Source organism: Amblyomma maculatum, chromosome 4, assembly GCF_055883805.1.
Source record: "Amblyomma maculatum isolate TAMU_Amacu chromosome 4, ASM5588380v1, whole genome shotgun sequence".
NCBI classification, from domain to species: domain Eukaryota; kingdom Metazoa; phylum Arthropoda; class Arachnida; order Ixodida; family Ixodidae; genus Amblyomma; species Amblyomma maculatum.
In genome coordinates this window covers 162,631,537-162,649,117 of record NC_139347.1, presented here as the reverse complement: position 1 = coordinate 162,649,117, position 17,581 = coordinate 162,631,537, and the positions used below count along the sequence as shown (strand labels likewise).

General features: G+C 42.6%; 1 protein-coding gene across 2 annotated transcripts in view; it reads left to right on the top strand.

Annotated features, from left to right (window-relative positions):
- LOC146193389 (MAM and LDL-receptor class A domain-containing protein 1-like) overlaps positions 1 to 14,836 on the top strand; it is a 301,641-nt gene extending 286,805 nt beyond the window's left edge. For both annotated transcript variants that reach the window (XM_084602739.1, XM_084602738.1), the window contains 5 exons: positions 3,294 to 3,425; positions 7,188 to 7,334; positions 10,495 to 10,603; positions 11,342 to 11,403; positions 14,659 to 14,836. In XM_084602739.1, coding sequence (XP_084458865.1) covers positions 3,294 to 3,425; positions 7,188 to 7,334; positions 10,495 to 10,603; positions 11,342 to 11,403; positions 14,659 to 14,687 — 479 coding nt within the window. In that variant the 3' untranslated portion in view covers positions 14,688 to 14,836. The remainder of the gene's footprint in view (positions 1 to 3,293; positions 3,426 to 7,187; positions 7,335 to 10,494; positions 10,604 to 11,341; positions 11,404 to 14,658) is intronic.
- The last annotated feature ends 2,745 nt before the right edge of the window (positions 14,837 to 17,581 follow it).

Here is a 17,581-nt window from a genome sequence, read left to right as displayed (position 1 = left end):
CAGACGTTCCACCAGTGACGAAGGAAAGTTCAAGAAAGCATTAGAAACTATGAAAAGTGGGAAATCAGCTGCAGAGGATAATATAACTACAGATTTGTTGAAGGACGGGGGGGGGGGGGGGGGATATTGTGCTAGAAAAAATGGCCACCCTGTATACGCAGTGCCTGGTGTCATCGACGGCACCGGTACCATGGAAGAATGCAAACATTATCCTCATTCATAAGAAAGGGGACGCTAATTACCTTAAAAATTACAGACCAATCAGCTTACTGTCTGTTACGTATAAGGCATTTACTAAGGTAATCGCTAATACAATCAGGACAACCTTAGACTGCAATCGAGCAAAGTATCAAGCAGGTTTTCGGAAACGGTAGTATACTATCGATCATACCCACACCATCAACCAGGTGATAGAAAAATGTTCGGAATATAACCAGCCCTCATACATAGCATTCATTGATTACGAAAAAGCATTTGACTCAGTTGAAACCTCGGCGGTGATGCAGGCATTCCGAAATCAGGGGGTAGACGAGCCGTACGTGAAGTGCTGGAAGATATATATATAGTGGCTGCACAGCAACCATAGTTCTGCCTAAAGAAATTAACAAAATTTACATAAAAAAAGGTGTTAGGCATGGAGACATGATGTCACCAATACTATTCACAGCTTCCTTAGAGGAAGTGTTCAGAGACGTGGAATGGGAGCAGTTAGGGGTAAGGGTAGATGGAGAATACTTCAGTAATCTGCGATTTGCTGATGATATTGCCTTGCTAAATAACTCGGGGGATGAACTGCAAATAATGATTGATGACCTAGACAGGAAAAGTAGAAAGGCGGGCTTTAAAAGCAATATGCAGAAGACTAAGGTAATGTTCAACAGCCTCGGGAAGGAACAGCAGTTTACGTTAAGTAGCGAATTACTGGAAGTAGTAGGCGAATATGTCTACTTAGGACAGGTAGTAACCGCAGATCCGGAGCATGACAAGGAAATAACCAGATTAAAAGGATTGGGATGTAGTGCGAAGAGAGGATAAGCGATGGTCGCTTAGGGTAAGAAACTGGATTCCAAGGGAAGGAAAGCGTATCAGGGGGCGGCAAAAAGTTAGGTGGGCGAATGAGGTAAAGAAGTTCGCAGGGGTCAAGTGGATGCAGCGAGCACAGAACCGGGTTAATTGGAGAAATGTGCGAGAGGCCTTCGCCTTGCAGTGGTTATAATCAGGCTGATGATGATGATGATGATGATGGTGACATCCACTTGGTGCAGGAGGGGCGAATTGATTAGGGGAAGTTTTTGGATTTTGGTAGGTCATAATATGGATGATTCTTTGTGTTCCTTATGCACACAAAATATTTGGCGCAGATAGTTTCTCCAAATTATCAACATTTGTGCGGCCATTACATTGTAGTCTTATATCTGTCACTCGTTTTCTAGTTTCTATAGTTGTTATATTTATTATACCGCTATTAAACACGGCAACTTTTCCTGTCTTTTTTTTTTTTCTCTGCGTACCTTGTAGCCCATAACCTTCGCTTCGGTTTTCTACACGTGAAACAGAGCGCCAGATGAAAGCACATGATAAATGAACATCTCATTCACCGGGCAAATATTTATGTAACCGGATGAGACGGCGCAGCTAGCAGGGTCGGCCGACAGTCACCACCTGTTGCCTAAAGAGTGACCAAGTGCCCAAAATATTAGGCGCCTAAAATGAGGCCGAACCGCACGAGAGAGAGATATTCTCTTACGAGCCACCTTCGGAGACATCGTTGAGCTACCTTCATTGACATCTGGACATCGGCGATTAGAAATGCTGTTCTCCCCAACCAACTCATCACTCCCAGGCACCAGAAAAATAAAGAAAACAGCTCGGGGTCTGCCCCGGCTATGAATGCGTAATCGGCTCAAGCCCAGTTTGTACACTTCTGGTTTTCTCACCCGTTTAACTGACCTTGGGTTCCCTCCATTCCGAACTTCATCGGCCACTGCCTTTATCGGACTCCCTTTTTTTGCGAAGAGGACAATTATCGCCACGATAACCACCTAGCTGGCTGTCAGACAGGCTGCCGCCGTTGTCCGTTGTGGTGAGTGATACCTGGTTGGTTGCTATAAAGCTGGCCTTCAAAACGTCATAGATGAACGCAACGTAGTGTTTAAAAAGCCGTCCGAAGACGCCGGCATGAGGCGCTAAGCGCAGCAGAGGCAGCTCTGCTGCGATTGCGCGCATTACATTCACATCTTAGCTTCTTAGAGGCAACGTAACGTCCTCTGTTGTTTAACCTCCTTCAAATATTTCGCGCCGAAGCCTTCTCTACCGTGGATCTTGCGCCCCGGGATCAGAAACTACTGCTAGATTTGGTTTTTCGCGTCGATAACAACCCCTTAGGTAAGATGACGACAAAAAGCGAAAAAAGAAAGCAGCGGTTCAATTAAGACATGAACCTTGTCATACGAGAAAACTGTCTTCTAAGATTGGTTTTGCAATCCACTGGGGCTGATCAAGTTAAGACTGCTACTGGACCGCATTTCGCGGATTCGAACCTGACCGCGCCGGAAGAGTTTCGAAGGAGGCGAGGAGCAAAGACGCTGTGTGAATTCAGTGCAGAGTCAAGATTATTAGGTATTTGAAATTATTTTTAGCACCACTACGGTGACAATTTCTCTTTTTCTTTAACCCACCTTCCTTCATTTCTTCTCTTACTTCGCGGATCACGTGACCACTAGAAAGTGCAACAGATACTGCGCATTCATTTCCTAAAGCCCCTTTACAATGCTAGCTACAGTGAGTCGCTAGCTTCGTCCCAAGCGGTTATACTTTGGGCGTAGGCTCAAAAGCATTGACGTTAAACATTTTACACGTTTGTCATGGTCTTCTCAGCCATTTCCTGGTCCCTTTACAAATTCCGGCGCATTGATATCTCTCCCATCAGCGAATGTCACGACTGCGAAATGGCGATCGAGGCCCAGGAAATGAACCTTCGCGTACGTGTGTTAGTACAGTGGCGAAGGGACACCAAGTCACTCGATACAGATCAACAGTCATAACCTTCTTTTCTGGCTCTCTGCCACTCGTACGATGTTCTAGTCAAAGGCTGTTTGGGTGCGTAGGCATTGTAAAAATCTCAGGTATGACGGTCAGACCCACGCTTTTCTTTGACGTGAGAGGATAAGACCGCAATCGATCACTTAGGACGTTTGCATTTCTAGTAAACTAGTAGTTCTTAATTTCCTAGAATTTGCACTTGTTCCTGATACTAGTCTGGCTTGAGCAAAATGGCTTCTTTTCAATTTCAGGAACCCCACCTGAATGTAAAGATGATGAGTTCTACTGTCCCAGTGGTTCTTCCAGTGTGTGCCTTCCTCGTTCGTTGCTCTGCGATGGAAAGGAAGACTGCGCCGGAGGCTCAGACGAATCCATGTGCCGAGGTATCAAAACACCTACTTTTATTGTTAATTGCGCGATTTTTAATGCTGCATGATTATCAACTGTGCTTAATACACGTACTAGGAGCACGCATATGTCTTGCATTCGAAATGATTTCTGATGGACAATACGATGCTCCTTAAACAGAACTATAGTTCGCACTGAAATGGCAATTAAGGTCAGCTCTTCTGCGCAGTACACTCTGCGCTACACTGTGTGGCCACCTCATTAGCCGGTGACATTACCCGTCAACGAAGGGAGGCTCTCTGGTACAGATTTCAATGGGCAGTCTGAGAAGAATGCAGGGATTGAAAAGGGGAATCTGTTTGGGCGGGTTGGTTTATAGTCGTACCGAAACCATCGCGCAGTAAAAGACAGGACGATTCATTTACTGGGATATAAAATTCATGTAGGAGTAAAAAGAACAATAAAATAAAGCTAGCAAAGTCATATCTTATGCAGAATGCCAGCAACCAGTGATTTCGACGAATAATCTTACAATAAAATACTCACAACCTACTCCCAATTGCTGAGATATTGGTATGATACGTTAAGAATGAGGATGCCTCAAAACTGCGCTTTCACAGCCCTGTTGCAATTCGAGTGGTTTCTCATTGATGCAAAAGGCACATTCATATGTTCTCTCCTGTTCACTTTGATGACATAATCTGTGGAGAGATTTTGCAACTTAATGCAACCGACTTCTCGGAACGACACACAAGAAAACATCCTGAAATAAATGCATGACAAAAATATGAAAACTGCGCCCATATATAACAAAGCCGCCGGCAGCCACGTCTCACATAAATGAGCACTGCGGAAGAGGAAGGAACGTAGATGCATCCAGGGCTAAGCGTCACGTCTTCTACACTGCACGTGTGATGGCAGCCGGAATGCAACCGTACGCCGGGTCACCATAATATGATCGCTTTCAGCAGTCTGCATGTCAGACCCCTCCGCGATAAGAATATCATGTCGATGATAACATGTTCCACACAGTGTGTTGCTGGGCGAGTTGGTGACTAATCATGGTAGAAGAAAATAGCGCAAAAGACGGGACAAAGAATTAGACACAGCACGAGCGCTCGTGTTGTGTCTACTTCCTTGTCCCGTCTACTGTGCTATTTTTTTCTATCATGTGTAACACACTATGAAGCCCTGTTGAGGTAATCGTACAACAAAGCCACATCTCTTACGCACTCATATGCTGCAGCAGGATTAAAAGGAAACACGACTTTTTCAAAAGCATTACGTGATGCATCTATTCCGGGTAATCCGGATTACGGTGAACGCATTTACTGTTCGTTTTTGTTTTGCACAATCTGGCTGCGAAAAAAAGGATGAGAACTAATTTATTATCAGATGCCGATAGGATAGGATAGGATAGGATAGGATAGGATGCCTCCTAAGAGAAGAGGAGTAATAGCCCTTTTCAATCTTACCACATTCTGACAGTCAGAAGTGACAGCAGAGAAGTGTTAGCTCAAAGGCAGGAATTGGCAATTTCTCGCAATCGTGAGGGAACGATTGTGATCGTGTTTAGCTAATAGTAATAATATGATTGTATTGTAGTCAACATTGCTTGGGGAATTCATTGATATCCTGTATCTGTCATTAAAGTCAGTGACTGGTCGAGATATTACCTTCAATCTGTTACCAAAATCTCCCTGCTGGTAAAAAGTGTCCTGCAGCTGTAAAGTTTATGCCTGCTTGATTCTGGGACACAAACCCCACCGATCGGCAAGCTGTGTTGAGGTCATGTGGCTTTGTGATGTCATAACGTTCTACACTTCACAGAAAGTCTGACGCTCAAGTTGTCAAGTACTGTGGCTCGTATCAGGTGGCAACACTGAGTGATTATTAGTTCTATGCGACGCTGAAGTTCACGTAACCTGGCCGAGGAGGCAGATGCACTGGCGATGGTTATTCAGACCTGGAACGCCATCGAAAGTGGAGCAACCTGAACTAGAAACGGCAACAAAATTGGTCTAAAACATAAGTGCACTTTTGCTTAAACCAGAAACATCTGGTCAAACTGAATCGAAACGCTACCCTTATGATTTCAATTCGGGTACCCTGTCACTACACCACTGAAGAGCTGTCAGTCAGTGTGATAGTTTAAAGGCCTTATGTGGCAGCCCTATTTCGTAGTCTGTTATCTGTAGACTGACTTACGCAGTTAAAGTAACGACCACTAATTATCCCGTTAAGGAGCCTTCCTAAGCACTGCTGCTGAGCTCTACTAGCCTTTGCTGTTAATTACCACAGCTAGTAAATACTAGTTTAACCTCTAATTACAAAACTAACTTAGAAATGACTATGTTATACACACATTTACAATGCTTACATGCGGAAAATAAATAATTACGTTTAGCGCTGCCAAGGATTCTGCGAGTTCGTAACTGTGCGTGATTTGCGCACGAACTCTGGCACATTTTCTGTACTTTGAGCTTCACAGCGAAAATGCGAGGCGAATTGCAGAGTGGCAGCCATTTATTCTTTCTTTTGCACCCGCTTTGGTCGCTTCCTTATTGCATTGGTGGACAAGCTCTATCGCCGCGTCCTCCCCCATTTTCAGCGCACAGCAGCGTCTTTGATCTTGAAACATCGTTGTAGCGGGCATCAGTAGGCTCAGAGGAATCCGTTATAAGACGCCATTGAGCCCGCGCCCCTTCTTTGCTTTCCGGACGACCTATGAGAAGAATCAGAAGCGAAGCGAGAAAACATGCCCGCCTAGTCGTGCGGGAATTCAATCTGGATTCACGTGCCATCTATGGGCTCAGCGCGTGGGTTTCAACCGGACACAGCGTGGCGATGTCATCTTCGTCGGACCAGCAACAGGCGCAACAATGGCCGCAGGCAGAATTTCGCGAAATGTAGCAGACATCATTGTTATATATTGTGCATACAGAAAAGTTCTCCCTACAACTAAATAGAAATAAGGTTACCTATGCGTCCCCTAATATTTTAGTGGCGTCACGGATGAGTGGCTTTTTACCGCGCTTCCTTAAAAAAGGATGCGCTTAGACCTGTTCTAATGCTCGCATCAGCAATCAACATTGACTTTTGCGCGAGAGCGTTGAGGACCCTGTTATTCAGATAAATAGGCACAAGACCACATGCGAGGGCCCAGCTGGCAGCCGTTGCACAATCAGGTTTCTCCTTTCAGATGGCGGGAGGGTGTCGAATTAGGATGGAAGCCTCTGGGACCCTAGAAACGCTTGTCAACATGCAACCCGAATGTTATGCAGTCAGCTTCGTACATACTGGCTTAAATGGAGCTTTATATTTATATCAAACGGGCTTGAAAGTAATGTGGCAGATTGCATTTTTGTGGTAATGAGTATGTGGTGAAGGAAAAAAGCACCAATTAACGGGCCAATGGTCAGGTAAGTACGAGACCGCATGCCCGCAAACGCAAAGGAAGCATACTATTAAACGCGGATTAGCTCCCCATCTTACCAAACTTTTCGAAGTGGCTACTTTGGGAACTCAATAGCCTTTACGCATGAGTATGCCAACGATATATGTTTGCACAGAAAAGAAATTTCAATATTTTGGGTATTGTATTGCAATAACAGCCTTATTTTAGCTCTGTTTTTGGGAAAAGCAGTTCCATCATATTCAACAAGCCGCAAACGTAAGCAGGCAAGAAGAATAAATAATTTTTTGGACAACTTTCCAACACGCTAGTTGACAAAAAACGGATGATTGGCAATTTTTGTCAGGAGCTTTATTTATTCGTTCAACTTTTTTTTTTTCAGAATGCCCACGTTACTTATGCAAGCATAGCGCCATCTGTGGATGGACCCCACTGGCACCTTACCCTTCTTGTGACTGCAGTCATGGCTATCAGGGTCCTCGTTGCGAGCGGCCCGAAGAAACAGTAGCAGAAAGGAAAGCTGTGAAAGGTAACAGAATTAATTCGGAGTTTTCAGTCACGACAGACACAAAGATAAGGGCATTGATACTGCAGGGGCAGAAAGCTGAGAAAAGTAAGATATGAATTGTAAAAAATAAATTCCAACGGGCTAACCTTAACTGAGGAAAAGATCAGCGGTCCGCAGGAGCATATCGGTAGTCTATAATATCCAATTGAATTTCTTGCACAAAATGTTAAAAAACCTTGTCTATTTTTTTATTTTACTTTATTGTGGGCAGAGCTAAATACATGAACTGGAGACAGATATGACAGATAAACTATGACATATTCACTCTAAGATCCGAACTTTTCTTTTTAATGTCTTGTCAGCCTTATTCTCTTTGTTGAACGTGTGTGCTAAAGGTTTAGTTAATGCCTGTCTGCGAGATGTGCAATGTATGCAGTTTGGCTCAGTCTTGTGGCAAGTAAAATATTTTGAATTGTTAGGCTTAGCGCAGCCCTTAGAAATATACAGAAAAAGATGCATTGCTTTTTTTAGAGTTCTGACCTTAAAGTCAGTGCTTTTATTTGTTTTTTGGTCCGGAGCTGTTTAAAAGTATTCAAATATTTGCAGGGGACTATTGACTTCGCCAATAACATACTATAGAGCAAGCATTCAGCATTCCCCCAAGGACGCATGTTCCAGTACACGAAAACTTTTCTGCTCTCTCATTATAAATTTGCTACCCTTCAATTCGGCAGTTATCGTATGGCAGAAAAAATCTCATCTGCAGCTCAATTATGTGGTGTAAAAATCATTTGCGTTTCTGCTTTGAAGCATATATTTCATGTGGAAGAAGTTAGAAAATACTTGTTCAAAATTTACCACTGATGTTACAGTAGCAGTAGGCAGTTCTGTTAAGTGCAGGGTTGGTAAAAGCTACGGCTCTTTTACTGAATTTAGCGTCTTGAACCTTCGGCATAAGGACACATTCTCCCTTGTATGTGCCCATCCAATTACGGGGAGCAATATTTGAAAAGAAGGCATTTTAAACAACTCAGAAGAGCTTCATGGAGCATCAAAAACAAAGAAATTTGTTTTTGTTTGGCATCTGTTGATGCAGGCGTTACAGCGTATTTTTAACTAAAGCATGCTTATAGAGATGCATTCTTAACAAGATAAAATAAAATTTGTTATCATCATCAGCCGGACTATACCCACTGCAGGGTGAAGGCCTCTCCCGTTTTCTTTCAATTAACCCGGTCATGTGCTAGATGTGTCCAATTGACCCCTGTGAATTTCTTAATCTCATCCACACACCTAATTTTCTGCCGCCCCCTGCTACGCTTACCATCCCTCGGAATCCAACTGTCGATTCATATTACTTGTTCCTAATTTCGACTAGAATATTAGTAACTTGAGTTGTTTCCCTGACCCACTCGGAACGATTTCTATCTCTTAACATCACACCTAACATTCTCCTTTCCATGGCCTTCTGTGCTGTCCTCAACTGAATAAACCTCTTTCGTTAAGCTCCATGTTTCAGCCCCATAGGTCAGAACCGGTAGGATGCAAGTGTTATACATTCCCTCTTGAGTGATACCGGTAAGCTGCTTGTCATAACGTTTCAGTACCTTCCAAACGCGCTCCGTCCCAATCGCATTCTCCTAGTATTTTCCCTTTCAAGGTCCAAATCTGCGGTCACTACCTGTCCTGAGTAGAGATGTCCATCTACCACTTTCAACGCTTCACTACCTATTTTAAACTACTGCTCCTTTCCCAGACTGTTCAGCATTACCTTAGTCTTCTGCATATTAATTTGTAGGCCTACCTCTCTGCTTCTCCAGTCTAGATCATTTATCATTAATTGCAGCTGGTCCCCTGAGTTACTTAACAAGGCAACGTCATCAGCGAATGGCAGATTACTGAGATATTCTCCATCGGTCCTAATGCCTAACTGCTCCTATTCCATGTATTTGAATACGCTGTCTATAAGCAAGCTGTAAATATCTCTGGGGAGATTGTGTCTCGTTGCCTAATACCTTCCTTAATTAGAATTTTATCACTTTCTTTATAAAGAACCATTGTTGCTGAGCAGTACTTTCACATATGGCTCGCCTACACCCTGATCTCGCAATTCCTGCGTGACCGCTGAGGTTTCGACCGAATCAAATGTTTTTTTTCATAGTCCTGTAATGCTATGTATAGGGGCTGGTTATATTCTGAGTACTTTTCTATTACCTTGTTTATAGTGTGGATAAGATCAATGGCAGAGTAGTACCCTTTCCAAAATCTTGCCTGATCCTGCTTGAAGATGAAAATAAATTTTTTTTTTCAATATGCACTCGTATTCTTTTTGAACAGACCAGACATTTTTGCAGTATAGTAGTATCGAGGCAAAAGAGGCACTGAACGTTGCCTGAGCTCCTGCAACAATGTATTTCCTACACGATTGGCGACTCCTGACACTGAATCTAAAGGCGTAACTTGGGTTTGGCATACGTGCGGTGGTTGTGTGTAAAATTCTATGAATGATGCTAATTATGCTAAAAACGTTTATTGAAAGAAATATTGTCCTTGTGGTGGTAGGCATTTGGTGACGCCTTATATGCGAACTACACCAGGCGGAATGCACGCTGGGTTATGTAAACATCTTGACGGTCGTGACGGCCGCTTCTGTGGAAAGCTCAAGGAATGAAAATTATACGCTTCCAGACGCGCTTACTTGACGATTGCAGACAGAAAGCGAAATGTACAGAACTACATATGTACCCTCTATGATTTTACGATGCGAGAAGAAACGTGATCTACAGTGAAATATTGTAGTTTCCTGTAAAACAAAAACAAACTAGGGCTCCATAGCGCGACATACGAAGTTTCAAATGCGAGGTGCCCAGTTGCTATGTCATGTGTTTGTACATATATTAGGATGTCCATAAAATTTCATCACTTTACAGTAGTTATCCGGAACATGCTCTGAATGACACAGTGCGATGATTTGATTGTTTTACACGCCTTTATTCTATTAGCATTTAGAGTAGATAGCAATTAGCCCATCATAAATAAAACAAAAGCTTTATTTCTCAGTGGCCTTTGGAAGCCTATGAACAATCTTAATAATGTAATGATTTTGATAGTAGAAATTTATACTCAGTAGCAGCACATGGAATTCGCTGCGCATTTTTGAGAAGAAATATTTTTTTTGTAGAACGTTCGTCAAAGACCCCCATCGTGACTGGCATCATAATTGTCTTGGTTCTCATTGTCCTTGCCATTGTGGCCACTTTTATCTACGTTAGACGGCGTAAAGTGATCAGGTGAGTGCACCCTTCTAAGGAAGGTTTATTACTTCCGAAAATGTTTTAGGTTTATTTCAAATTCATATTTTTACCTCACGCTATACGAGCACCACTATGGCTATATTGCTTGGGAGTCATAATACTTAGGTTCATAAATGAAAAGTATTCCCGATTAACGACTGTTAGTTTTATTCCTTAATATGGTGATTAAATACGAAGGTAATAATTTTTGTGAATACTGTAAATCAAGACAAAAATGAGTCATATTTCCAATTCTCCGAACTAGATGAACACCTGAATTTGCAATGGGAGAATGTATATACGAAGAACATCTCTAACACAATATAATGCCTACGGTTTTAGTGAAAATAAAAGGTTCAGTTAAATGTCAATGCAGGCAAGCTGACATATTTCGTTATTTCGTGGCACTGTACGACCGTTTATTTCTATGGTGAAGGAAAGCAACTTACGTCCTGTCTACTGTGAGAAACCACAAAGTATGCTTTACTTTATCCCCACCTTGTAACGCCTCTACACCTACCATCCAATCAGGCTTAAAGGAAGAACGTGCTGACATAAATGACAATTCATTCTTCCTACGAAACCATCCCGCTTAACTGTCGGTTGAATAGACAAAAGTCTACTGCTTATCTGTTTCGTGCGAGTTACATTTATTTTTGTTTGTGTGCAAGTTTTGCTGCTGAATTCTATGTAGTAGTCATTTTTGTGCTAGTGCTAATAGTGTTTTCAATTTAGTTCCAGGAATTCACCAGTGTGTCTCGATAACCCTTCATACGACGCCTCTACAGATGAGACAAGTGAGTCTGCACTTCCATGGTGACTATAATGGTCTCTTAGGGTTTCTTGAAGCCGTTAAGTATTCATTTCTATTTTTGCGTCCAAAATTGTGTCGACATTTAAAATGTCGGTTGGACTAGTGAACTCCGTAGCAGGCACAATGGTTCAAGGAGAGCTAACGTCAAGCATTATAAAAAAAAAAATGAAGCGGCCACGGGTATACTGGGAGTAGCATTCAAAGTGCTCAAGGGATGCTGATGTGCCGCCTTAAAGTTTGTAAAGAAATATCTTTAATGGCAGTAATCTGCAGGTGCAGTTGCTATTATTCGCTCGCGTGCACCATAGAGGAAGAAAAAACTGAGGAGAGGCCGTGAAGTCACTTTTCGCGACGCCGGCCCGCGACCCGACAATGCTGTGGCGCCACCTACACATGGGACAGCTTTTTCCCTCGCACTCCTCTGTGTTTCTGTGTGCCCTTTCCCGTCTGAGCGCTTCTCCGCGCCATCCGACGCCTACGCTGACGCCGATAGCCATGCTGCCCCATAGCAACGCTGACGCTGTTGCTATTTGTCCCATATCTAGGCTGAATAAAAGCACGTGACTTCCTGCACATTTTTTGCAATGCATCTGGGATACATGAGGCATCTCAGTTTTTTCTTTCCTCCATGGCGTGCACAGTTTCCGGCTCGATAAATCAATACCCCTCAAATTGTGTCAGTTTTATCCAACAGATATATTCATTAACATACCAACATATATCACACTATAAGGCCCCACACACCCCGCGGGCTGGTGCAGTGGTTAGGACGATCGACTACTGTGTGCAAAGATGCGGGATCGAATTCCTGCCTCGGCGGCCGAATTTCGCTGCAAGCTAACAGCAAGGAGCCTGTGTTCCGTGCGATGTCAGCGCACGTTAAGAACCACAGGTGGTCGAAATGTTCGGAGTCCTCCTACAACGGCATCTTTCATAGCCTGAGTCGCTTTGGGACGTTGAACCCCATAAACCAAACCAAACCAATTCATCCGGGTGTTCGTGCATGGCCTAGCAGCAGAGAGGAGAAACCAGATTTGGCAGTTCCCGTCATGGCAAATATTATTCTGAGTTTACACAACCAGACTACAAAACAGTCCCGCGGCCACCTCACTTGTCAACTAGCACCTATAAGAGACAGCAGTGACTTCTCACTTTCAACGCCGAAATCGCCGACGCCGAGAAAGCTCGGATTGTTTCACAACGGGGCATTCACCTTTATTTTGTTACCATACAAATATATTTGTAAGTGGTAAGTCCTTAACGGGAATATCAAGGACTTATACGCAGCCACTTTAAACCGCGTGATACACCGCGGTGTACTGAAAAGAGGGGCGTTGCGAAATATACATTTGGGTTAAAGAATCGTGGCCAGATAATATCGTGGGTGGGACTTCAGCTCCATCTTTACCGGTATAACGAGAAATCTTTAATGGCTCCCGCCTGTCTAATCTCCTTACAGATCCCCCTTAGCTTGCATGCTCCTTGCACTTCAGATCTCGCTATTGCTTTATCTTTACCTTCATTATCCTGCACATACTCATTAGCATGACATTGAAAAGTAGCAAAATATATTAAATACCACCTGGTATAGATACAAAGCCCTCCTTTTTTGACGTCGTGTGATGGTACCAGCGATCATATCGTGCTCCGAAATGCCTGCATTCTAGGAACGGTTCAGAGGCTTATTTGTTTAATAATTTACGCTCAAAGCCGATTGGAGTTACAGAGGGGTAGGTACTCTGCAACAGCAAAATATGAAGAAAAAAATAATAAACAACATAACAGTTGTGTAAAACGATCAAAAATGCATTTTTCAGTAAATGAACAAAAAAAAAAAATCAAGGCACGGCAAGGAGAAATAGCAAGCAATACAGAGAGGGAAATGTATAGCATTTTTGAAGGTCGTGGAATCTCCGATGTAGGAAATGAAAGGGGGCAGGTGATTCAATTTTCTTGGAGTTCTTGCAGGAAAAAAAAAAAAAGTACTTTTGTGCAGTGGAATGGGGTGTGAACATTAATTTGCGTGACCGACGCGTACCCACAAGTAAGTATGTTCTGAAAAGTTCTGAAAGATGTTTATTTTCTAGTAATGGGGGGGGGGGGCGGGGGTATTGAAATAAATTTTCTGAAACAGGCAGAAATAAGAGAGCTTTCTTCGAACGCTGAAGTTTAGAAAGCATAGTTGTGACTTAATTTGTAGAATACTTGCGTACGGGCATAATTAGAAGAAACGAAAAGCGCTGATAAAAGTTGCGCTGCTTCGATATTGTCAATAGCGGTGCGAAGAGGTGGATCCCAGATTGCGAATGCGTATTTCAGTTGGTTCGAAATAAGGTTTCTTGCAAATCAGTGTGAGATTTTTGGGGCTTGAGAAAAATTTGTGCGAAGGAACTAAAATACGATTAGCATTGTTAGCATTATATTTTATATAAACATTTCATGAAAATTTGTCTGTTATAGGTAGACTGTAAGTGATGTTTTCAGGGGACAAGGAGTTAGTATGTAACAGAAGGGTGGGCGCGTGTTAGTGTAGCGAGAAATTGAAATTCTTCTGCAAACTACCCTTTAGGCTTATAGGCCAATTGTTACACCAAATAGAGAGGGAATCACGATCAGACTGAAGGAGAAAGTATCATGAGGGTTAGTTAATTCGCGTTAGAGAAAACAATCATCAGCGCAAGGACTAATGGTTGAGGAAGCAAATCAGGGAGGTCATATATATATATATATATATATATATATATATATATATATATATATATATATATATATATATATATATATATATATATATAGTAGGAAGGGTAAAGAGGCAAAGAGCCTTGTGGAACACAAGATTTTACAGGGGAATTAGAACAGAGAGTTATTTCGTGCTACAAATTGAGAACTGTCAATAAACAAACATTCAATCCACGTACCTGCTTTCTTTCTCTGAACATCCTCGCCCATAGAGACACCATTACTTTACCTCTAGTTAAGAGCCCCTTGGCGAAAAGAATTTTGCGTCCATACCACAGTCCATAACTTCTAATACAGCTCAGAAGTTTTAGCTTTGTGCGTATAGGAACAAGTCAAATTTTTCTAATGTCCAACATGTAATGCCCGTGACTTGTAACAAAAAACGAAAACTGCTTGCCTTATTTAACATTTCTATTATAGTGCTTAAAGCTACTGTCTACCTAGCTTTGTGCCTTACCAACAAATATTTTTTTCTTTTCTTTTTTCTTTTTCTCCATAGGATTTTCACCTGATGACCAAGGCCTCTAGATTACGTCTAAGTATTATGAAATTGTTGCCGCCCTTCCTTTACCGAAGATCGCGCTTTTCTTTCCGAGAACTTTAATTTATTTCGAATACTAGCAATATGCATGTGAATTGCATTGTGAGTTTATGAGAAATAAATGTCTTTTTTTGGCTATAGGGTGCAATATTTTGGTACGCATTGGAAGCGTATATTATGTCTAACGATATGTTCGTTACGCTGTCTTAAAATAGTCCACTGTTGCCTGGCTGTGGTATAGTTTGGATCTCATTGCTTCTGCATAGCAGTTTTAATCGCTTCTTTTAAGCGCACGACAACTTTCTGATGGAAACTTGTGGCGATTCATCCCAAGCTTACGCCATTCCAGTTAACCTGTGCAAAACAGTTACCTCATACTTTTAAGAGCATGGTAAGAGCATTTAGTCGCCACTAGGGAGAACATTTTTGAAATCAATTTACAGAAGTGCTCGACATGAAGACCATACAAGCGCAGAGCCGCATTCGGTGTGATCGAAATGGTGCTGCCTAAATGGCGTCAAAGATTAATTGGCGGCTCCGAGCCGAAGCTTTGCAACATTGAGGTGGCCCTAAGTGCCTGTAGTCAATTGTTGTGCTGTAATTCAGGCAGCGCGAAAGGTTAAGCGCTGCTCTATGGTATGAACTGTGCGTATTTTGCGCTGTTAGGTGCGCATGTTCATCACTGTCACAACCCTGCAGCACGAGCATATAAGTCTGAACATGCAGCCTTTCACTGCGACATAAAGTGCCGGCTGTCGATGCTATTCGCGAAATACCTCTTTTCGAAAGATTGTCTCCCTTCAGATCCCGAAGTACCATATTTAACATAAACATAAAAAAAAACTAAAAAAAATAGATGCTGCACAGAGACACTCTTAATGAGCTCCCTCCCTACTTTATTAAATGTGAGATGCTCTGTCTGTTTTAGTGAGCGTAATTGATTTTTAAGGTGAAAGCCTTAATAGGATCATAGGGTACGGGGTACTAAGATGTTCGCAGGAAATTTTCGCAGGCACGAACTGAGTCTTAACCAGGGATCGGAAGGACGGTTTAGCGCGCAAAGCAATAGGCCACGTCTGGTTTATATGAAAACGGTCGTAATTCTCCTTGTGCAGCGTTAGAAGTATAGTATCTATGACAACGACTTTGCAGTCAGTGACAATGATATTGATTGTGTTAGTATCGATGACAATAGCGGTACATTTAGTTGGTAATGATGATAGAAGAGATGACAATGGCGAGGCAGTTAGTGAAAACAGTCCTGTGAAGGGGGGCTTCTGTCACTTTCGCTCCTAAGCAGACCTAAGCGCTGCCGTTACGTTTTTGAATGGTGCTGAAGCTGATGGTGGCGACATTGGGCGCGCATGCAGTTAGAAGGATTCCTCTGAGCCTTCTATGTTTTACAAGAATGTACAGCGTTTACCGTTCTGCCTGTGTAAGTGCTGCACGTGTTTTGCAAGGCAAACTTTCGCGATTGCAAGGTGAACATTATACTCTCTAAAACTAAAGAATGATTTCAAAAGGCAACACGCATTGTTTGTTCAGTTGAGCCACTCACTGCATCGGCCTGGCTACAAAATTTGAATGAGTCGAAAACACGCGCAGCAGAGGAACTATAAAGTAGATTAGTTCCATGCAAACAAAAATTTATGCGGTAGAAGGGGCCTTTGGTCGGCTCGCGACCATTCATCAGTAAAGGCGTAACTCACTTTGGTAAAACTTCATCGTGGCGGGGATATCGGTAATTCGTTAAGGCAGAGCAAATTCTAGGAAGCCATTGTTGAGCGTACATTGTTGGATGCGTATACGATACAAACAATATATTCATAGGTCTTCTGTTGGCAAAGCTCAAAATTTTCGTAATATATTTGAAAGATACCTTATTGCTTTTTAGGCAGATTCAATCACCCGCTCTAAGCGCAAGATAATCTACACAAGTGCACTTTTCATCCTCATCAGAAACGCATGCCATTTTTAACAACAAATTTGTAAAGCTACATTGAACTTTTCGTACGCTGTTAAATCAAACATCCTGGTAATTGGACCTGGTTGTTCCTTTATAGCAGTTTTATTGATTCGTTTTGAGCTTTTCAGTGGAGGCGGAAAGCTACGCGCCCGTGTGCTGGGCGATGTCAGTGCACGGTAAAGAACCCCAGGTGGTCGCAATTAGTACGGAGCTGTCCACTACGGCACCCCTTTTCCTACATTTCTGCTTCTAATTCTTCAGCGGGGGAATCGGGGAGGGGGGGTGGGTGCTAGCGCAGGTAGGTCACCGCCTATTGCGGCGGGGGCTAGCCTGCCACCGAATTTTTATCTGTTGTAGGCCATCATTGCACCCGGCACCACTTTGGTGGTGGACGGCGACTGTTGCGGCATTCGTCTTTCTCTCCCTCTTCTATCTTTCTTCTCTATTTTCTTTTCTGTCCACACGAGGCAGCGGAGGTGGCTCAGCTACAAAGCCGGTAGCAGGCCCGTGCCTTTTCTTTGCCTTCTGCCTGCAGCCACAACAACAACAACCTTCCGCTTTCACTCCCATCATCCTCCCTTGCTTTATGGTGTGGTTAAGGTGTCACAGACAACTTGTGCCAGATAATTTGAATTCCATTTTTTATGAACGAAAAACTGTTATTTGCTCTAATTATTTGTCTCATTAAATCACGTCAACAATTTCGCCACTTGCACATCTTTCTTTAACGCTCTATCTTATGGTACCATTATTTTTCCGAGATACAAGCCAATTGCTCTTTTACAGTGCCGACAGTGTCATGTACCTCTTTCCTTGACGCTCTACCATATGGTATCATTCGTTTTTGGCGCAGGGTAAAACTTTTTTATAATATGTAAATGTGACCCAAAAATTCCCTTTTGCTACGTTTATTTA